Raw genomic sequence first — 22896 nt, forward strand, 5'->3', positions numbered from 1 at the left:
ATGTAACTAGATTTTTAAATACAGTGTTCCCTCGCTAATATGCGGTTCAGGTTCTGCGGATTCGCTGTATCGCGGATTTTTCCATCCGGCCCACCCTCCCCTTGCAGGCCCAAAAGGGCCCAGTTTGAGGCACGTGACCTGGCCCATGCTTCCTCCTCAGCCGCCTGCAGGCAGGGCTAGTGGGCCCTGCCTGCACCTCATTGCCCCAGGAACAAGGACGACAGAACAGTACGTTTAAAGAGGAAAAGAGGGAGGGAGGGAGGCTATATTTCCTGAAATAAATATAGTGCCGCTATATCGCGGTTTTCCACTTTTCGCGGGCAGGCCTGGAACCTAACCCCCACGAAAAGTGAGGGGACACTGTAATCTGTTGAAAAATGAATATGGTTTAGTGGAATGGAGGGAAAAGTCTATAACTGATGCATACACATTAATAACTTGTTAAATTTGTTTTATTTTCCCTAACTTGCTTGTTTCCCCACTAAAGCTGAAGTTAAAAATCCTGCTTTAATGAATGAAGTTGGTGGAATTCATTAGGATTAATTGCTTTGAGTCTCCTTGTGGAGAGAAAAAGCATGGTACAAATAAACGTAACATAATAATAATAGGATGGATACCTTTCTCTCTGTCATGTTATAGAAAACAGGAAGTTTCTGCTGCCTCAAGAAAAGTAATTATTTCAACTGGAAGGTTCACATTGTTCTTTCGTTAGGCAGGCTAATCTGTGTTTTCTTTGGGAAGATGACAGGGAGGGGTAGGAAGCAAACTTTCTGAAGCCCAACAGAAGAGCTGGGATTGGAAGAGAAGAAAATGACCCTTGGAAAGAATGGAGGGTAATTTGTTTGCTTAACAGACCAGTGTCAGAATCCTTCAGATTTCTTCCCCATGGGACTGTGCAAAAGGAAAGTATATGGAGCCTTTCTGAGAGGTGGCAGCACATTGTAACCTCCTTCACACTTGAGGTTTTCAAAACAGTTTTGATTAAAATTTGTAGCTGTTCACTTATTGCTGTAGTTGTGGTAGATTCCATGCGTGAGAATGGTCTCCTTGCGTTCTTAATAAAGTTCAACTTCTGGCCTCCTGCCTGGTCAGGAAAATCAGAACAGTAATTGTGACTCTTTGATGCTTTTTCTCAAAGGAGTGTAGGAAAAATGAGTGAATTGGGACTTAGTCTGAGAAGACTATGGTTCCTTTTTTATAATAGCTAATACTGTATCTTACCTTTTATTAAAGGGAAGAGTGGCAAAAGAATTTTTAAATGCTTGGAAGAGGGGGGATGGCAGCAGCGGCGGACAGGTTTGGCAGGTCCCAAGGCAATTCTGATGTTTCCCACTCTGTGGAATTACTCTCAAAATTATCCAGAGGTCATATCAAAATCCATAATTTTGGCCCTCAAATTCGCTCTCAGCTTATGCATAGAGTCTACTTATACATGACAATATACAGTATTTCAAGGAGAGGTCCTTAATGCACACTGATTGAGTTCTAAATAATGCACTGAGAATATATCCAGCATTAAAAGCATGAAAGGAGTGCAATCTATACACCAGACTAATTAATGGAAACATTATTGATTTTATTCTGGCTTGTACTTTATTGATTTGGTACTAAAGCTCTACTGGGTATGCACAGGGGAATGCAGAATGTATCCAATAATTCAGCAACATTACAAAACCCCACTCCAAAAATGTGTCTATAGTATAAAATATCTAAAAATAACAGTACAAACCTGAAGGCGCCAAGTTTAAATATATATTTGAAAGAAGTCCACATATGGAAATTTATTTTTTGATCAACAGATTCAATGCTAAAAGAGAAGGAACTAATTGGTGGTGGGACTGTCTTTCAGTTTGGATTTGTGGTACTTCTGCCCAATGCCATATGGCACATGAGCAGCAATTGTGCCCAGCTGCCGGGCACCCTCTATGTGAAACATCTGGTCATCAAAGAAAATGTGAGGTCTGATTTTGGCCAAGACTGGTCCCTTGGGTGCTCCTGCGAGGAAGAGGGCCTCATCGATCTGCACTCCCCAGCTGCGGAGAGTCTTCAGCACTCGGGCGCCTGAACTGGCAGCACTCCGGGCCGTCACCAGGTACGTCCTGATTGGTGAATCCAGCCTCTCGTTCTTCACATAGAACTTCTTTTGGAGCCTTCCAAGATCCTCCAAGAAACCTTTCAAAGGACCCTATGGAGAAAAGTATCAGAAACACATTATTTTTTGGAAAAGGAGACTCATGATTCAAACAAATTGCAAGCATGAAAAAGTCTTAACAGCAAAAGAGTGTGGGAAACATAATTGGAGAAAAAGTTGCATAAGAAGTTGTCTTAGGTCAAGTCACAACTTTGGTTTGTGCAGCTCACTATGAGGAATACTGAAAGCTTTCTCCAGCTTCCTACAAATTAATTTCCTTACTTGCTCATTACCTATGTAGGTGCTATGAAGTGAGTTTCCACACTTACACAAATGCATAATGGATAAAATACATGATTAAAGAGCACAGGATCCATCCTTTGATGTTCAAAGGAGGAGGCAAAACTTCATTAGTCTAACGCCTAATTCACTGTATTGCTAAGAGTTGCAATGTATACACATACAGTAGAGTCTCACTTATCCAAGCCTCGCTTATCCAAGTTTCTGGATTATCCAATGCATTTTTGTAGTCAATGTTTTCAATATATCATGATATTTTGGTGCTAAATTCGTAAATACAGTAATTACAACATAACATTACTGCGTATTGAAATGCTTTTTCTGTCAAATTTGTTGTAAAACATGATGTTTTGGTGCTTAATTTGTAAAATCATAACCTATTTTGATGTTTAATAGGCTTTTCCTTAATCCCTCCTTATTATCCAAGATATTCGCTTATCCAAGCTTCTGCTGGCCCGTTTAGCTTGGATAAGTGAGACTCTACTGTATATTGTATTTTTTACCTTTTGGTTGGACTAATAAAGGTATCACTATGAGGTATTTTGGATTTTGTTTTGTCTCACGCTCTATGGCCAACATGACTATCCCTGAAAGGACACATGGATATCACTGACAAACAAGAATCAGATGGATAACCTCAATGGAGGGGGGCAAATCTATGCAAATAAAAGGATCTTTACACAGAACTCCCTGTTTTAGTAAAAGGAAGAGAAAATAATGGTCCTCTGTCTGAACACTCAACCACCTCTAGATTCAATTAGAGCAGGAATGAGGCAAATGTAATGACCCTGAAACCCAAATTCTTTTCCTGTGACTTTCCAAATTGAAAAACAAGCCAAAATTAAGTGTATGCCAACCTTTTTTTTTGGGGGGGGGGAGGGGGGCATTTTTATGCGTTATATAATGCATGAAACTCCTGCAACCGCAGCTACTGGAGGCTTCCATTTATCCACTCAGGAGATGTAACTCAACTTTTTTTGATGGGGGAACAGAAAAAGGCCAGATAAGAGAGGTAAATTACATCTTTAAGGGAACAGTACTTTACCAACTCCTATGTACAGAGTTTGTGGTAAATAAAATGAAGTTCAAAATATAAGACAAGTAAATTTATAATAAACATTAGCAAAATCTAAAAGCGCTTCTTTGAAGACTGAAAATGATTGTCTAAGTGTTGTTACTATCCACCAGGAGACATGATTAGATGTTTAAAACACATTCATGGCAATCAAATGGCAATTACTGTCCTTCAGGAGAAGTCATTGGATGTTTACAAACAGAAAGCATTCAATAATTCACCAAAATTACAGTGCCATTCAGAATGGCACCTTTCATTATGAGAACTAAGGTCCCTTCCACACCGCTGCATAAAATCCACATTAAACTGGATTATATGGCAGTGTGGACTCAGATAACCCAGTTCAAAACAGATATTGTGGATTATCTCCCTTGATATTCTGGGTTATATGGCTGTGTGGAAGGACAGCAAGATGGTGGCTATCATACCTGTGCAAGAGGTTTATTCTCATTCAGCTGTTCATGCTCAAAAAATCTATCCAGTCCATGTTCTTTCACAATTATTTCAGACTCATCAGAAAACAGAACAGCATCCCCATCAAAAGCCACTCGAAGTTGCTTATCATCAAAAGGAACCTTTTTATTTCCTGTGAATAAAGTCGCAGAAGCAATTCCTGCCAAAATCAACACAGAAATTATTAATCTTGTATTGTAATCATACAAGATTAGTCATCAGTGTTTATTAAATAATAAACATACTGATTTAATTGTAGATAAATAGTTTTCTACCTAACTGTATGTTAAATCACTAAAAGCACAAAAAGAACAAGTAATTCCAGAAGGTTACATTTTATTGCTACATTTCAGTAATGAATCAAAGTCATATGAGGTAAACAATCCAAATATGCTTATCAGTTCAGCTACAATATCTTATAGAAGACATACACAATTCATTAATGTTTTGGTTTACACTCTATTATCCAAGAAAGGAAAAGACTCAATTCAAACCTGCTTCAATGGCTTCTTGAACCTTTTCAGAGTCAGCAGACAGGTACAAATTGGTAAGGTATGCTTTCAAGTACCCAACAGGACTCTTTCCCCCAGTCATACAGAACCGTTCAATTAACAGGCCTGGTATTGAAAAAAAAATACTAGATTTAACTAATGCACAGACAAGTACTTATTGAGGTAGTTAAGGTGGTAGTTGTGTTCCAATTCAGAAAGCGTAGAGTAAGCGTTGATATGCTCTGGTGCCCACAGGATAACAGCGGTCCTTTTGCCTCCCTCTAAAGCAGTGATGATTCTCAACCTGTGGGTCCCTAGATGTTTTGGCCTTCAGCTCCCAGAAATCCTAACAGTTGTAAACTGGCTGGGATTTCTCGGAGTTGTAGGTCAAAACACCTGGGGACCACAAGTTGAGAACCACTGCTCAAAAGGGTGCAGTCATTCTATTGAAGCTGCCATTTTGACAACCAGATGTGATGTGACGACACTCTCCTGGTTGCTGAATTAATCCATCAAAAAATACTGACCTAAACTAATGACAAGACCATCACTGGAAATATCACATTGAGAAACCTCCTTCTGATTAATGGACCTTTGTGGTGTTTGAAGTCATTTGGAGAGGTCAGGTGCCCCAAGCCTGAGGAGTCTACTCTGCAGCATGGCACTTCAAAGCATAGCATTTAGACTGATGGCTCTCAGTTCTTTCCTGTCCTTTCGCTCATCATCTACGACTTTTTAAAGCATTCTTTTGTAGTCTCCATTTTATGCAGTTTCTTAAAAGTACTCAATCCAGTCATTTTTCAAGACAAGGAGCATGAGCGATGTTAGGGCCAAGAAAGAGAACATGGTAGCTAAAATCAAAAGCCAAATTATAACAGGAGGAAGGCAAAAGATGGGAAACGGGGTGAAGTGCAATTTGTCATTCAGTCATAACACCTAATGATTCATAAACATCAACCAGTGATACCCTACAGGCTTCAGCTATTTTGCTTATCTCAGCACTATATAAGTTGCAAGTGAATACTGTACTGTTTTGAGTACAGCAGTGTAAACTTTCACTGTAAAGCAATGGATATATTACAATCCACAAAAATATATGAAGACAATGTGTCTGGCTCTCCGCTTTTTGTTGGACTGCAACTCCCATTAACGGTAACAAAAAAAACCAATGGTAAGTGATTTCTGAAGCCGAATTTCAATATATATATGCCTTCTTTTGAATTAAAGACTAAACTAAGTTTTTCCACTACACAAAACAAGACTGATGCAAACAGATTATATCCTTCCATTGTTTTTCACACTGAAGGAAGTGTGGCATATACACAACGTTACATGTTTTTAAAGATGGGAGAACATTAATATTCTTAATAACAACAACCTGGAGACATACCATATAGGGCTTTAAAAGGTTATATCTAATACTTCTTACTTTGTCCGATGAATAGAAAGACAGAAAGATATAGCAGCAGTTGCAGCAAAGTAAAATGCAAGAGAAACATGTAAATCCAACTCACCATAATGGTTAATACTGTTGATCAATCTCACCCCGACTTGGGCATGGTTATTAGTCATGAGCACAATATCAAACAGCTCTTCGTCATCTGGATACAGCTCACGAAGCCGGGCATTAACTTGCTCCAGGGCCTGTGGGAAGTAAAGGTATGAGTTGCAATGCATGCATTAGTTCAATTATCTGCTTTTATCAGGAGATCTCGTAAGGACATGTGGGACGCAGAGCAAAAGAAAAATGCATTTGCTAACCTGACTTGCATAACAGGTTGTATTGATTGCAGCTTCTTGACCTCTCACCAGGGTTTGGTAGGGCGTGTTGTAACAAGGAACAAACCTTCTAAAGAATTACGGAATGCTAGTTTCACAGCCAATTACAGCACCTATGGCTACAGATCTAAATCCATAATAAAAGCGAAAACCCGTATGTGTGTATGTGGCACTGATGTCTGCTCACACAGACAGCCCCCGGCCTCCCTAAACAGGCTATAGTTCTCAGGGTCAATCTAGCAAGTCACTCTTTTCCACTGACATTGCGGTCACAGCGAGTGCCATGATCATGCAGGCCAGCCCCTGCCAATGTCCTTCCCAGACACTACAGCCCACCACCCAAGGAATGCTTTCGTTTGGGGACCATTTCATCCTAGATTTTGCTTTTTCTTCCACCACAGGCAGGCATCCCAGGGTTCTCCATTGCTGTGGAATTTGCATGGCCCCGCCCACTGCCCTTTCCTTTCCAATCTCTCTGCATAACAAACAGAGCAGAACTGAGCTCCAACTAAACTTACTGGAGGAGTTTAGGGATTGACTCCACATGGTGGAAGTTGTAGTTCACCGTGCATCAAGTCAGAGCACTGTCACTCCTACTGAGGAATATAGAGGAGTTGTAGTTCACCTACACCCAGAATCCTATTAACCCAAATAATGATGGCTCTCGGCCAAACTTGCCATGCAGACTCAATATGCCCAGATTTGACTACTGGTGGGTTTTGAGGGGAAGTGGACTGGAAGTTGAGGAGTAGTAGGTACTGGGATTTATGGTTCACCTGCAATGAATGAGCATCACACTTGGCACACAGAGCCCCCATAACCAATACAACATATTGGACAAGTCTGGGGAAAAGGAAGTTATAGTTCACCTGCAGCCAGATAAACATGACCTACTGAACATACTGCAGGTATTTGTGGGAAGGGGCCTTGATTTTGGGAGTTGTAGTTCACCTTCATCCAAAGACCACTGAATCCAGCCAATGACTAATCTAGACCAAACTTGGCACACAGACTGACTATTACCTGCTGTGGATACTGATAGATATTTCAGGGCAATTGCCCCGGGAATCTGGAAGTTGCAGTAGTTCACCCCCATCCAGAGAGTACTGCAGCACACCTGGTACACACGCCCAAAATGGCCAACTTATAATACTGGCAGGGTTTGGGGAGGATTCAGCCATGATTCTGGGAATTGTAGTTCACCCACTCCAAACAGAAAACATAACATTAAAAGACAAATAATACCATTCTCAAATGACCCAGGCATCGCCGGGTCCCCAAGCTAGTAGATTATAAATTTGACTATTTCATAGTGGCACATTAGCATTTTAAGGGCTTTTAAATTAGGGCATCCATTATTTCCTTAATGAGTTAAATCCATCTGAGTAGCATACAGTAACCACTGTTGTACATGAACAAAACAGAAAATGTGCATATATACCAGTGAATTTTAAAAACTGTTTGTATTTCTTTCATAAAGCACTATGAAGATAGGAAGCTGCTTTAGACTAAGGGTGGATCTACACTATAGAATTAATCCAGTTTGACATCACTATAGCTTACAACTCAGGCAATGTTTAACATATCTTTTGTTCAAAACCATTTGTGAACTTGGGAAGGGGGTATTTTTTACAATCCATGTGACCAACCACTAGAAGTGTTTTAAAGGTAGAATACTCACTCCACATATGGCATAGACAATCTACATACAAAACAAGTCTTCTTACAATTAATAGCAGCCCTTTTCTAGAGAACTGTAGGTTCCATTAGCCTACCTGCAAAGCCACGTTGAAACTGTCACCTTTATCACAGTGTCTACTGCCACATGGTAAATAAATGTGGAAGTTTTGACCAGAATGAGACATAGGCCCCTTCCACACAGCTGAATAAAACCCCACAATATCTGCTTTGAACTGGAATATATGGCAGTGTGTACTCAGAAAACCCAGTTCAAAGCAGATATTGTCAGATTTTCTGCCTTGATATTCTGGGTTATATAGCTGTGTGGAAGGGACCATAGTAGAGACTGCATGGCCAGCCACTAAAAGTAGCACCTTTACTTCTGCTTTTCTCCTTCTCCTCAATATTTCTTACATCTGATCTAGCACCAAAAAACAGGACAGCAAGGCATTTGCACATTTCCCAACCAACTCCAATTAATTATCAGCAAGTGAAATCACATTGCATGCTTTATAATAGTAGATGTTATGCACAGTAGGGATGAGAGAAGAGGCAGCATTGGCACTTATAGTTTATACTCCTCAAGTTTAGGAGAAATTCAAAGATGTTGCCAAGCAGAAACCGAGTTGCAAAAAAAGGAAGTAAGGCAGGGATGAGAAATGTGTGGCTTGCGAAATGTTGCTAGATTTTTTTTCCGTGTCAGGAGCAAGTTGCTTCTGGTGAAAGAGAATTGGCTGTCTGCAAGGATGTTGCTCAGGGGACACCCGGATGTTTTACCATCCTGTGGGAGGCTTCTCTCATGTCAGCTCATGGGAAGCTGGAGCTGACAGACAGGAGCTCACCCCGCTCCTCAGATTCGAACCACTGACTTTTCGGTCAGCAGTCCTGCCGGCACAAGGATTTAACCCATTGCGCCACCGGAGGCTCCTGTTGCTAGATACTAATGACCAACAACTTTACTTGACATAGAAAGTGGTGAGGCATGATGGAAATTAAGATCCAGCAATATATGGGGGATACAAATGGCCAGCCCATGGATTAGAGGATTTCACTTCTTCGTTAGGTACTAACTAGTTGATGGCTCATGGACCCTTTTAATCCCTGGCCCATTGGAGTCAAATCGCCCTGCCATTCATGTGTGATCATCCATTTTCTGTTAAAAAAATATTCCCCAAAATTGTGTGTACATTTAAAAAGAAACAAACACATACACACGCTTTTCATTAATGTTTAATTTGTTTATCTATCTCTGGAAAGGTGGAGGACAGATTAAGGAGTATGATGGATCTGGAGGGATTTCTGACAGCTCTTGAGGATTATTCTGCTAAAGCTCTGGAAGAACCCAGCAATGTAAAGTGGCCAGGGCAATAATTCTTTAGCATCATTTCTTATGAAGTAGACAAAAATTTCCAGGCAGCTGATGGGGGTGAAAAAAGTAAGATGTGCCTGACCACAGAATAACTTGTGGTATAACTTATGCCCTGTTCTTTCACAAGTGTGTGCAGTATACCAGAAGGGGGGAAAAACAGAATAGTGGTAGAAAGGTCATAACAAGGGTTTGTGTGGGAGGCCTTATTTGGAAAACATCACTATACACTATGCTCCCTTGGAGAGATCTTGAGAGATTAAAAAAAGATCTGGCTTCTAAACTTGTTTGTGTGCAATCCTTCATGCTTAAAACATTATTTGCTACCTTTCTGCCCAGCCCAATGCCCTCAATAAGAGAAATGAGCAATGGAAAATATTTCAAATTCTTATAGATGTAAAACCAGCTATAAATGGATTGGGTTAATGAAGTATCTACAATGTGCTTTAGAGAATGGTAATCATGGATGATTCCTTTATTTCAGTAGTGGTGTTGTAGTGGTAGAGAATATAATAAATTACGGTTCAACAGCATCTAGATGGCGACTCTTGGAGTGCCCCTGTTCCACATGCATAGCATTATTATTATGAAATTGCAGCCCTAAAAATATAGTTGAAGGATTCTGTGTGTTCAAATTTATGTTTCATGTCCAACAGGCTGAATCAAAAGGAAAGGTATTTAAAATTGTTAATATTGCTAAGATGCTTATGGACTACATCTGATCTTAGAAACTACCAAGTCAGCCTTGTTTAGTACTTGGATAAGGACTGCCGAGGAACATCAGGTGTTGTAGACTATATTAAGAAGAGAATGACAAGCCATCTCTGTTTATTCCTTGTCTAAGGGCCCTTCCACACAGCCATATAGTCCAGAATATCAAGGCAGATAATCCACATTATCTGCTTTGAACTGGATTATCTGAGTCCACACTTGCCATATAAACCAGTTCAAAGCAGATAATGTGGATTTTATAGAGCTGTGTGAAAGGGGCCTAAGAAAACCCTAAGAAATTCAGGGGGTCATTGTAAGTCAACAGGTGATTTGAAGGCACAAACACACTGTGCAGTGTAGAAGGGACCTCACAGACCTTGCTGGATCAGGACAAGGGCCTACTACCTATCCCATCCTTATACTCCCATAGCAGCCAGCCAATGGCCTATGGGAAGCTCAAAGGTAGGACATGAATGCAACAGCATCTTTGGTCCCACATTGTCCAGCAACGTATATATAAAGGCATACTTTGTCTTACAGCTGAGGTGACCAATGGCCATCCTAGATAGTAGTCATGGAAGCTACCCAATCCCCAATTAATTTATCTAATCCACTTCAGAAAGACACAAGTAGGCAGTTTACACTACATTTGAGACAGTAAATTCCACAGTTGAAGCAACTACTTTTTACTTCTTACTCTTCCAGCATTCAGCTACTTTAAACCTGAGAGTTACACAGCTTTTACATAGACTGAATAGCGACAGATAACCTCATCAGAACAAATTAAACAGCTAACCATTTTTTGTTCCAAACCTGCTTTCTAAATGTGCATCTACACTATGAAATTCATGCAGTTTGGCACCCCTTTAAATCTTGGGATTCGTAGTTTGATGAGGCACTGGCACTCTTTGGAAGAGAAGGCTAAAGCCTGTAAATCTGCAATGATGTGTTCATTTAGCCCAACCTGGCCAAAATATCTCATCTGCAATGGTGTCTTCATTTAACCCAACCTGGCAAAAATATCTCATTTGTCCTCTCTAGTGATGCCTGTTCTCTTTCCAATTTCCCCTCACTTCACAAAAAAACATGGATGCATCTTTAATGCCCTGAGCGAAGGCTGTGCATTTGTGCACATCAGACCGTACGATTATGTAACAAGCAGCTGAATTATTCACCAACTGCTTCAGGCAGAGAGGGCGAGGCCGGGAGAGGTTATTAATGGCTCATGGGTAATAACATAATTTAAAAGCCCACGAGACAGAACTTCGTACAAAGAAACGATGTTACCTTTACGAAGGAAAAAGCTGGCCCGGGCTTCAGAGTGACATTTTCGTTTGCCTGCTGGTACTCCACGTACTTTTCCAGGCCTTGTTCTTCATAGATTTTCCTTTCTTCCACCATATCAAAGAGAGCCCGGGAGGACACAGCGACAGTGATGGCATTTTGGGGTTTGGGCTGCCAGAGGGGGAAAATGAGAGACATAATAATGATAATAATGCAATATAATATAGCTATAATATACAGTGGGCCTTCAGTATCTGCTCTTTGTTGATATCAAAATCTGTGGATGCTCAAATCCCATTGTACACAATGGTGTAGCCAGACACGTGTCCCTTCTATAAAATGGTGAACAACTCAAAGGAGTATCAGAGAGATCTTGAGGATCTGTGAAATGGCAGGAGGCTACAGCAGCATATGTCTGCTCATCAGCAAAATAGTGCTTAGGAAAATCAAACTTTGTCTTTTGGATCCCACCCCCTGAATACTTCCAAGCTGTGGTTGGTTGAATCTATGGATGCATCACCCATGGATATGGTGGGCCGACTACATAATATAAAAACATTAGGTGGAAACTTGTTCCTGGATGTTCCAGGATTAGTCCTTAGGCCCAGTCCCTAGGTCGCCAGATAGTACTCTGTTCTGGACTTCATCCACTTCCCCGGCCTGTGATACGCTGTTTGCACTACCCCTCACCCAGTCCTTTTATAGTTGATTAAGTCCATTTTAGTACTCCTGGCCATTGGATTCCTGAACCTCACCTGATGGAGCTCCAATGTATTCGGTTTTATATTTTATTTTTAGTGTGTTTTATCTGGGTTTCTGTATTTTATGATTTTTAATGTTATTTTTCTTTCTTATTTTTATTTTATTAGTCTTCCGTTTATTTGTCATCTTTGTTTTATTAAGTTACAGTTAGGTTGTTTATATTGTCTAATGTGCCTTGTCCTGACGAAAACTGTATGGTTTTATTTTGGCATTGAATGGTTGCCATATTGTTGGAAACCGTCCTGAGTCCCTTTGGGGAGATAGGACAGTCTATAAATAAAGTGTATTATTATTTTATTATTAATCTTATTGGTCAACTCCAATTTAAGGACACAGTGGTGCATGTAAACTGTGAAATGAATGTAATTTGATGCCACTTTAACTGCCATGGCTCAATGCTATGGAGTCAAGAGTGTTGTAGTTTGATGAGACTAAAGTCCTTGTAAAACTACAACTCCTATGCTTCAATAACCTTGAGCTATGGTGTCAAAGTGCATTAATTTTACAACATACCAGCTGTTAGGAATTGTGGGAGTTGAAGTCCAAAACACCTGGGGGGCCAAAGTTTGCCCATGCCCGACATAGATGCACCCTAAATCAAAGCATAGATATGTCCCATTGATTTGGTGGGGATCTCTACTCTACTTAAGTCAAGCAACAGAATTAAGCCAATACAACTGGCCCTCTATATCCCCAGGTTCTGTGGATTTCCACAGGTTGTTTTCTGCTGCCCTGGAGCAATAGGTTCAAACTGCAGGAAAGGAGAACATTAGGAAGACATTCCTGATTGTAAGAGTCGTTCAACAGTGGAACTCTTTGCCTCGGAGTATAAGCCACTTGCCGGGGGTGCTTTGATTGTGCTTTTTCTGCATGGCAGGCCATTGGACTCTCATGAGGTCTTTTCCAACTCTATGACTCTGCACCCACGGATTCAACAACCTAGGGTTTGAAAATGTTCTTTTCAAGAGTCAAACCAAACCTTGATTTGTGTTGTCGAAGGCTTTCATGTCCAGAATCACTGGGTTGCTGTGAGTTTTCCGGGCAATATGGCCATGTTCGAGAAGCATTCTCTCCTGACGTTTCGCCCACATCTATAGCAGGCATCCTCAGAGGTATGAGGTCTGTTGGAAACTAGGCAAGTGGGGTTCATATATCTGTGGAAGATCCAGGGTGAGGCTAGACCTTCCAGAGCCTCGTTTTTAAGAATCAAAACAAATGATTTTCTACAAGGGCCACCCTTTTCACTCCACTGCTGTGCGTGTGTCATGGGATCTGAGCATCCAAGAGGGTCCTGGCACCAAACCCTAGGCTCACGGTGATGCTACGAACGGGTCCTGGGAACACTGGATGAGGAAGCCTGACCGCGGCCAGGAGGGGCTCCGGGGATGGGAAGGAGGGCTGTGAGGGAGGCGCGAAAGGAGGAAGAAGAGGAGGCGGCGCCAAGAGAAGGGAGCGGCGGCCATAGCGGGGAAGGAAATGGTCCTGGAGGAGGGAGCCCGGCGGGAGGGCAGGAGAGGAGACTCACTGGCCGGGGTCTCTTGGTGCTGGTGAGGCTCTCGTAGGCAGCCTTGGCCGCTTCCCAGTCCAACTCGGCGCCCGCCGTTTCCTCCTCGGCGGAGAGCTCCATCTCCTTCTCGGGCTGCTCTTGGTCCGGGCTGGAGCCGCTCATGCTGCCGGGGAGGTGGCTCTTTGTCCGCCGAGGAAGGAAGTAAAGAAGGAAGAGGCAGCATCACCCGGCCCCGCCCGCTCCCGCTCCCGCTCTCTCTCTCTCTCTCTCTCTCTCTCTCTCTCTGGATCCAGTTGAATCAAGCGCGCCTCTCCTTGGGTGCACACTCTCACACAGCGCACAGTGGACGCAGATTGGCACCACTCGCCCATGGATCAGTGCTGTTATTATTATTATTATTATTATTATTATTATTATTATTATTATTATTATTATTATTATTTTATTATGACACAGCAAACAAGATAGATATGCTGGATTTCATATCACAAAATCACAAGTCGAACACTTCCCAAGTGTCTAGGACTGTGTGATGTATTTTCGGATGATGCGCTCAGATCCCACCAGGGTGGCCTTTTGCAGTTGGCAGATTGTAATTTTGTCAATGTCTATTGTTTCCAAATGCCGGCTGAGATCTTTTAGTATGTCACCCAATGTGCCGATCACCACCGGGACCACCTGCACTGGTTTCTGCCAGAGTCTTTGAAGTTCAATCTTGAGGTCCTGATAGCGGCCGAGTTTTTCCTGTTGTTTTTCGTCAATGCGACTGTCACCTGGGATGGCAACATCAATGATCCAAACCTTTTTCTTTTCCACAACTGTGATATCTGGTGTGTTGTGTTCCAGAACTCTGTCAATCTGGATTCAGAAGTCCCACAGTATCTTTGCGTGCTCATTTTCCAATACTTTTGCAGGTTTGTGATCCCACCAGTTCTTTGCTGCTGGGAGGTGGTACTTGAGGCATAAGTTCCAATGAATCATTTGGGCCACATAGTTGTGCCTCTGTTTGTAGTCTGTCTGTACAATTTTCTTACAGCAGCTGAGGAGATGATCAATGGTTTTGTTGGTTTCCTTGCAGAGTCTGCATTTTGGGTCATCAGCTGATTTTTCAATCTTGGCCTTAATTGCCTTTGTTCTGATAGCTTGCTCCTGGGCTGCAAGGATCGGGCCTTCTGTTTCCTTCTTTAGGGTCCCATTCGTGAGCCATAGCCAGGTCTTCTTCTTCTTCTTCTTCTTCTTATTATTATTATTATTATTAATTTTTATCCAGCTTTTCTGGATGGGACTAGTTAGAAGAAACCAACATTACATAACATACAAATTTATACAAATCCAATTAAAAAACATCATAAACCCATTTATTTATTTACGTCATTTCTATCCTGCCTTTCTCACTCGAGCGGACTCAAGGCGGCTTACAGATCTGACAAAGATTCAATGCCAATAAAACAACAATATTGTAAAAACACAGAGCAATTATAACAATTAGGCATTAAAACACATGAAACGACACACAAAACTTAAAACATATAAAGTGCATAAATCCATTCGTCCAAAAACCTTGCACATAATCCACAAACGAGGCCATGTCAAAGCCATGAAAAATGTATTCGTTAAACGCTTGTGTGCATAGCCAGGTCTCTAGCTTCTTTCTAAAGCCCAGAAGGGATGGAGCCTGCCGGATGTTGCTGGGAAGGGAGTCCCACAGCCAAAGAGCCACCGCTGAGAAGGCCCTGTCTCTCATCCCCACCAATCGCGCTTGCGAAGCAGGTGGGACCGAGAGCTGGCCCTCCCCAGATCTTAAACTTCAAGGTGGTTCATAGGGGGAAATACGTTCGGACAGGTGAGTTGGACCAGAACCATTTAGGGCTTTAAAGGTCAAGACCACCACCAGGGCCGTAGCCAGAAAAAAAATTCGGGGGGGGGGGGGGGTTGAACCCTAGCACCCCCCCCCCCGCTATAAACCTGTCAATATCTGCTTGAGATTGTGCCTGGAGGGACTCTTAATATTTTGCATCTCATAGATTTAGCATGGGGATTTGGTTAACCAGTTAAAATTTATGAGTAAACCAGGTATTTTTATAACCTGAAAAATTTCAGGGGGGGGGGGTTGAACCCCTAAACCCCCCCCCCCCCCGCCCCTTGCTACAGGCCTGACCAGCACTTTGAATTGGGCTCAGTAGCATATTGGCAGCCAGTGGAGCTGCTGCAACAGAGAAGTAGTATACTCCCTGGACGCCAAAACCAAATAAATTGCCCCTCCATAAACCATAAATAATAAATTTTCACCACTGGCCCATGTTGGAAATAGCAACCTCCCAAGACTCTTGCTATTTATTTGTTAATGCATATATTTGCTAACCTGTATTCTATGTGTATGTTGATTTGCCAGTTTGACTGGCCTCTTTGGTGTGGGAGGAGCTATAGACATAAACATGATATAATAATAAAACTTTATTTATATACACCATCCTATCTCCCCAAGATGATGCAGGGCGGTTTCCAATATATTTCCCAGAAGGCATCACAGCCCTATTTTCACCATTGCCTCACCACAAGCTACGTTCAGTGGGACAATGAATTCTATGAACAGAAAGATGGAGTAGCCATGGGGAGCCCTCTCAGCCCAGTCATATGCCAAATGGATATGACATTTTCCCTTTTCAATAAGGTTATGATTGCCATTTATTTCCAAAAGGATATGTGTCCAGAGACTGCAGGCTCAGAGACACAAGCCTGCTTGGAGACTCTGGTCTCTGACCTAAAGGATTCTTCTTACTCACGTTTCCTCCTTTGAGTCTTATCACCCATTCTGAGGCACGTCTTCCAAGTATACAAAACAAAGTGGCAATTACTGTTTTTTCTACTTTATTTATGATGCCAATAATGTGCACAGCAGAAAACAAAAAGACTGTTCTTGTCTCCCAGGAGCTTACTATATAAATAGTTTCTCCTGAGTAAACATTTGAAAGCAATTGTGCACAAGGTTGCTTTCTCTGTGATAACTCAGGCTACTAGTTTGTTCATACCTTTTCTAAATAGAAAAAGTGCGTCTGCAATGCTGACATTAGACCATTGGCTGTTGGTGGCCTCCATGTCAGTGGGCATTGAATCCATTCCAGGTTTGAATACAGGCTTTTACGGTGTTCTCCAAGGGGCTGGGGTAGTTCAGCTCTGACCACTTATGCTGGGGTCACATTGCTACCCTTACTATCCCCTCCCATTCTTTTTCCCATGATGAGCAGTGAGTATGATATGGGTTATGCCAGCCACTTGTCATCCTGAGTGATATTGGCCAGGGTGCAGAGTAATGGGGGGGGGGGAGCCCCCTCATCTCTCCTTTCCTTTTCCAGTTGTCTCAGCACTGCAGTCAGCAGCACTACAGGCAATGAGCAACTGGCATGGTCCATGTTACTCCTGCTGGCTGCCATGATAAAGAGAATGGAAGGAGACAGTGAGTTCCATCCTGTGTTCCTCGGCTACACAGGACTTACCAACTGGATGCATAGTCTTTGTCACATTCAGTCCTGTATTAATCACTTACCTAAGACTAAATTTTAAGATGCTATAGTCCTGAGTTTAATATGCAGGCCTCTTCAGATGTTCAACGTGTTGTCGAAAACCTGAGGAACTGCATTACACGGCCAGAATCACTGGGTTGCTGTGAGTTTCCTGGGCCATTTGGCCAGGAGAGAATGCTTCTGGAACATGGCCATACAGCCCGGAAAACTCACAGCAACTTCTCCAGATTGTTAGTGCAGAAGCTGACATTTGCCGCCTAGATTTTGCATACAGTCCATCTATGTCCCTTGTTGCAACAGAAACCTTCAAACCACAACATTTTGACATCCAAATTGTGTGCGTATGGTTGCATAAAGTTCATGAGACCAATGGTTTATTATCTACTGCATTTGAAATGCTAAACGGACCTGTGTTTAGCATTTATATAACTCTTGGCATTTATATAACATATTTATATAACTCCCAGCAATGCATTCATCACTATACAATATGCACTGAATATGTTTGAATGGTTTTTAAACTGTAGATTATTATTATTATTATTATTATTATTATTATTATTATTATTATTATTATTATTATTATGCCTGATCCTTACAGCCCAGGAGTAAGCCATCAGAACAAGTGCAATTAAGGCCAAGATAGAAAAATCAGCTGATGACCCAACATGCAGACTGTGCATTTGATCATATCCTCAGCTGCTGTAAGAAAATCGCACAGACTGACTACAAACAGAGGCACAACTATGTGGCCGAAATGATTCATTGGAACTTATGCCACAAGTACCACCTCCCAGCAGCAAAGAACTGGTGGGATCACAAACCTGCAAAAGTATTGGAAAATGAGCACGCAAAGATACTGTGGGACTTCCGAATCCAGATTGACAGAGTTCTGGAACACAACACACCAGACATCACAGTTGTGGAAAAGAAAAAGGTTTGGATCATTGATGTTGCCATGCCAGGTGACAGTCGCATTGACAAAAAACAACAGGAAAAACTCGGCCGCTATCAGGACCTCAAGATTGAACTTCAAAGACTCTGGCAGAAACCAGTGCAGGTGGTCCCGGTGGTGATCGGCACATTGGGTGCCATGCCAAAAGATCTCAGCCGGCATTTGGAAACAATAGACATTGACAAAATTACGATCTGCCAGCTGCAAAAGGCCACCCTGCTGGGATCTGTGCGCATCATCTGAAAATACATCACATAGTCCTAGACACTTGGGAAGTGTTCGACTTGTGATTTTGTGATATGAAATCCAGCATATCTATCTTGTTTGCTGTGTCATACTATGTCGTTATGTCAATAATAATAATGTATTTATATTCTGCCCCATCTCCCCAAGGGGGCTGTTAATATTCAATTCTGTTTTAATATTTGTTTATCTGAAATTGTGTACTAATGTTTTATGTTAAGCAGCTTTGAGTCCTCTTCAGGAGGGATAATGTGAGGTATAAATATTAATAATCATCATCATCATCATCATCATCATCGTTGTCATATTAATAATAATATTAATAGGATTTATGCCATTGCTTCCAGGAGCCATGGTAGTTAGTGATGCTAAACTGCATTAATTCTATAATGCAGATGTACTGTAAGTGGGATTACTTTGAAAACTATTCAGAAACTTTAACTGATAGAAAGAGCTGTAGTCAGACTTAGCTATGGATTATAGCAATCATAAGTTCCTCTGCCCCAACATCTCCATTGACAACCAATTTTTTCTGAGTTTTATTCAAAATTCTAATTATGACCTATGAAACCCTATGCAGGTTGGGTCCAGCCGATATGACAGTCTGTATCACTCTCTCAGCATCAGAGGTTGACAAAAACTAACCTCTGAAAAAATCATCCCAAGAAAACCCCATGATTGGTTTGTCTTGGAGTAGCCATAAATTTGAAGTGACTTGAAGGCATTCAGCAGCAGCAGCAACATGCTGCCTGGGCCCATCTGAAACAGTTGTTCAGGCCCTGTTTTTGATCTGGGGAAAATACAAGACATGGTCTTTTTCATGGCTACCCCTAGAACTTGGAACTCCCCCCCCTGGAGACTCCTCACTGTCCTTTCATTAGCAAGTAAACATGAAACATAAAATTCAAAGAGGCTTTTAGAACTTAAGGCTTTTAAGGAAAGGCCAGTAATGAGGGTGTAGAGTTGTTTTTAACCTGTATTGTTTTAATTAAGTGTTTATTTGAAACAGTTTTAGTATTGTTAATAGTTTGATTCTGCTTTTTTAAGCTTTTTTAAAAAGTGCCTGTGATAATTCGTTCTGAGGAATAACATTGTTACTGAATGGGAAACCAAGAGAGTATCTACAGTTTATATGAAGTACCAGAGATGAGAAGGTGTGCTAATAAATATAAAACCTTGTGCATTTCCAGTGCCTCGGTGGAAAAAGCAGAGGGACTGCTTTCAATAAGTACAAAAATGTGAATTTATTACCATCTTAAATGCATATAATGCACACTGAAATTATTTTCCAATGCGTGTGGGATATTAATATGCTGAAAGTCATTCACTACTCAAGCTCACTTACCTCTTGTCACACTTGGAATAACTCTTTTAGATAACCACTTACATGGTCTCTTTGGGAGTACACAATTCCTTCCAAGTGCGTAGTTTGGCAGCCTTGTTCTCATTCAACTTAAGTCACTTAGGTATATTGAAGTATAATCTAGTAAAAATGTTATGCAATCAGGTCAACATGGAATACTAATTTTATTGTAAGGATGCTGTGCTGTACAGCCCTATGTGTAACTGACTTGGAAGTAAATCCTGCTTATGACTTATGAATTTTTGTTTCAAGAAGTCTAAGCTAGTGGCTGTGTTCTGGTAAGTTTGATAAAGAAATGATGAACTATTTGAAACAGTCCTTTCTCTTTTGTTGTTGTTGTTTATCTACTGAATAATAATAATAACAATTCTTACACGCTTCTTCCCATAGCTCGTGGCAGGGTATAACAATTAAAATACAATATGTAACTAAAAACAATGAAACCATTTAAAACACAAAAATGAAAAACATATAAGCATATGATTAAAATACAAACCATCACACATTAAAATCATCCATGGAAACATGCTTCACATTTGAAAACATCCCTTTTGCTAGGCTTGTGGATCATTTTGGAAAAACAAAGTGCCGAAAATAATGTTCATATTTTAGAATAGAGACAGCTATTTTTTCATATAGTTAAACAAAATCTATACAAAAATTGCTTAAACAGCAGGGGAAAGCAGGGATGTTAAGTATAATGTGTAAATGCATATGTTGGGAGTGGATAAGCATTAAAAATGCATCACATTCTATATTAATTTTAAAGCCTTAGAATCTAATATGAATGAAGATTTGGCCAAGAACACAAATGATATTTTGAGAAATGTGATGAACACTTCCAAGTGTCTTTGCTTAAATACATAAACATAATAAGTTTCCAACTTTGTGCAGGATTTTATATACAATGATGGGCGAGTACATAGGAATGCCCTTCAGGCCTTTTCATTTAGGATGGAAATGTCAAGAATGTTGGGCAGGGGACCGAGTGCAGGTGACTGATTTCATCCAAGAGTGTTTGTTGCATTTCCCCAACATTTTTAAGAACAAGAAGTTAAGAGACAAATGAATACATATCAAAAATCAATGTAAACATCCCCCCCCCCCTTTAAAAAAATATGCATGCTTTTACTAACATTTGTTTCTGTTGTGTAAGCCACTTTGAGTCCCAGACCTAGGCAGAAGGTGACATATGAATACTTAGATGAGTCATTGTGGTGTAGTGGTCTGGGTGTTAGAGTATGATCCTGGTGACTGGGGTTCAAATCCTCACTCAGTATGGAAAACACTGCATGTCCTTTTCAGCTTCAGATGAAGGGAATTGCAACCTCACCCCAGGCAAATCTTGCCAAGAAACATTTCTAATAGAGTTGTCATAGCCATAAGGGATGTGTAATCCATAAAAAATGGTTCAAAGGTCATTACAAAATCAGGGGTGCTGGCATTTCATTTCTAAAGTATAGTTTGTAAAAAATTCTTTACTATAATGAGAGTAATGAAATTTCGTTACTATTGCATCATAGTAATTGTGCATAATTACTATAATTGAGGAAACTTCAGGGGCTCCTTTCTCCCTCATTTTTAAAGCTATTGGAGTGGAATTTGCTAGAATGATAGAACACATTTACCACTGTTAGCCCACCAAATTTCAGAATGTTTCACTTATCCACTGATTTTGGGGGAATTTTCAAAGTTTTTATAAACAACATTTTAAAAACTATAAGAGATATCTACTTGAATTTTATATACAATACACAAGATAACCAGGGAAGCAATCCCCAGAATTTTCAGAAACATTCACACATTCCCCCCACAAAAGAGACAATGGCAATCCCCTTGAATGTCCATCTGTCTTTATGACACACTATTATTTATTTATTTATTTATTTATTTACAGTATTTATATTCCACCGTTCTCACCCCGAAGGGGACTCAGGGCGGATCACATTACACATATAAGGTAAACATTCAATGCCTTAACATAGAACAAAGACAAGACAAACATGGGGTTCCGAGCTGGCCTCGAACTCATGACCTCTTGGTCAGAGTGATTTGTTGCAGCTGGCTGCAGCTGGTTGCTCAACAGCCTGCGCCACAGCCTGGCCCAACATAACTTCAAGTTAACACAGATTTATACTATTATTTACTAACTTTAGTTCTCTTTGCAGAGTCAATAATTTTATTTTTTATTATTAATTCTCCTCTAAACGGCTAGTATCATTGGGGCTTTCAGGTGCTGAGCACTGCATTCTGGGAAATGTAGTTTAGGGCAGGGCCTTTTGCATTCCCTGCCACAGAGGTCCTTGCCTTCCCAAATTATATTTCTAAGAATGCTGTTTTCATTCTCCCACCCATTAACTTTGCTAGTTCCGCCTCCAGTGCCTTTCCTTATGGCGATTGGGCCAAAGAAAATGGATTTGACTTTACCAAAGTTGTTTAATGCTTATACTGAAAATTAAAATTGCTTTTGGGAGGTATCCGAATGTTACAGAATCTTAGTGATTGGTGATTGCTTTGATTCTTAAATGCTCCCCCCACCTTTATGCTGAATTTAACAAAGTATGAATTAAAAATGAAATTTATGCACATCCCTAATAAGCATAAGTTGGAAATATATTGAAGGCATGCAGTAACAACATTTATTAAAGTAATTCAATTCAATTCATGGACTATGTTTTAACGATTTTCTTCTATGAACATAGCCTCTACCTTTGGAATCAATTTCAAACACATTGAGCTAGTGGGAAGGTGGTCTTTAATGCTGGATCCACAAGCTAACACTTCTTTCAATCCACATTTAATTTTTTGATAAGGTGAACTATTTATGGGAGGGGGGCATGTGAACAATTAACATCACTAGTTCTGGGACAGATCAGCAACCGTCAAACCAATACATTAAAACAGCAATTCTAAACTTAGTAAGCCCCATTGGACATGTATGTTTATTTGTAATTGAGGATATCACAGGATCTCAGCCATCTTGCATAGTGTTTTGAACTAGTGTTCTTATTCCTTTTGTTCATTATTTGAAAAGATCAGTTCAACATTGTTTTGACAGGATAGTGAAGTCTCTGTCAAGATGTCAGAGAACCTCAATCTATGATTGTATCAGATCGGGAACAGCCTGATTTTGATGGAAAATGGCAACAGATTATGGATTGGCATGGTTCCCCAGTGAATATGTATATTCTCTTCCTTTTAAAACTGCTTTGTGTCAGGTGAAGCAGGAGGTAGCAACAGTTCCATTGATTTGAAAGGCTGAGTCCAGATAACCT

The 22896-nt window shown here is 40.7% G+C and overlaps 1 protein-coding gene across 1 annotated transcript; it reads right to left on the reverse strand.

Annotated features, from left to right (window-relative positions):
* Window positions 1–1555: 1555 nt before the first annotated feature.
* On the reverse strand, window positions 1556–13762 carry nt5c1b (5'-nucleotidase, cytosolic IB). The gene is made up of 6 exons (XM_003215457.4): window positions 13558–13762; window positions 11274–11441; window positions 5965–6094; window positions 4454–4576; window positions 3935–4119; window positions 1556–2185 (listed from the first exon to the last, which is right to left on the reverse strand). Exons 1-6 carry the CDS (start codon window positions 13699–13701, stop codon window positions 1823–1825), a joined length of 1113 nt encoding a protein of 370 aa, XP_003215505.1. The 5' UTR covers window positions 13702–13762; the 3' UTR covers window positions 1556–1822.
* Between the last annotated feature and the right edge of the window lie 9134 nt (window positions 13763–22896).

The sequence above is a fragment of the Anolis carolinensis genome, chromosome 1, assembly GCF_035594765.1.
Source record: "Anolis carolinensis isolate JA03-04 chromosome 1, rAnoCar3.1.pri, whole genome shotgun sequence".
Classification (NCBI taxonomy): domain Eukaryota; kingdom Metazoa; phylum Chordata; class Lepidosauria; order Squamata; family Dactyloidae; genus Anolis; species Anolis carolinensis.

Excerpts from the sequence above, each read along its gene's own strand:
- nt5c1b (XM_003215457.4), bottom strand. The coding sequence starts at position 13,701 with ATGAGCGGCTCCAGCCCGGACCAAGAGCAGCCCGAGAAGGAGATGGAG. Across the intron at positions 6,095-11,273 it reads CAGCTTTTTCCTTCGTAAAG|GCCCTGGAGCAAGTTAATGC; the intron begins GTAACATCGTTT and ends TACTTCCCACAG. Across the intron at positions 4,120-4,453 it reads TCAAGAAGCCATTGAAGCAG|GAATTGCTTCTGCGACTTTA; the intron begins GTTTGAATTGAG and ends TGATTTTGGCAG.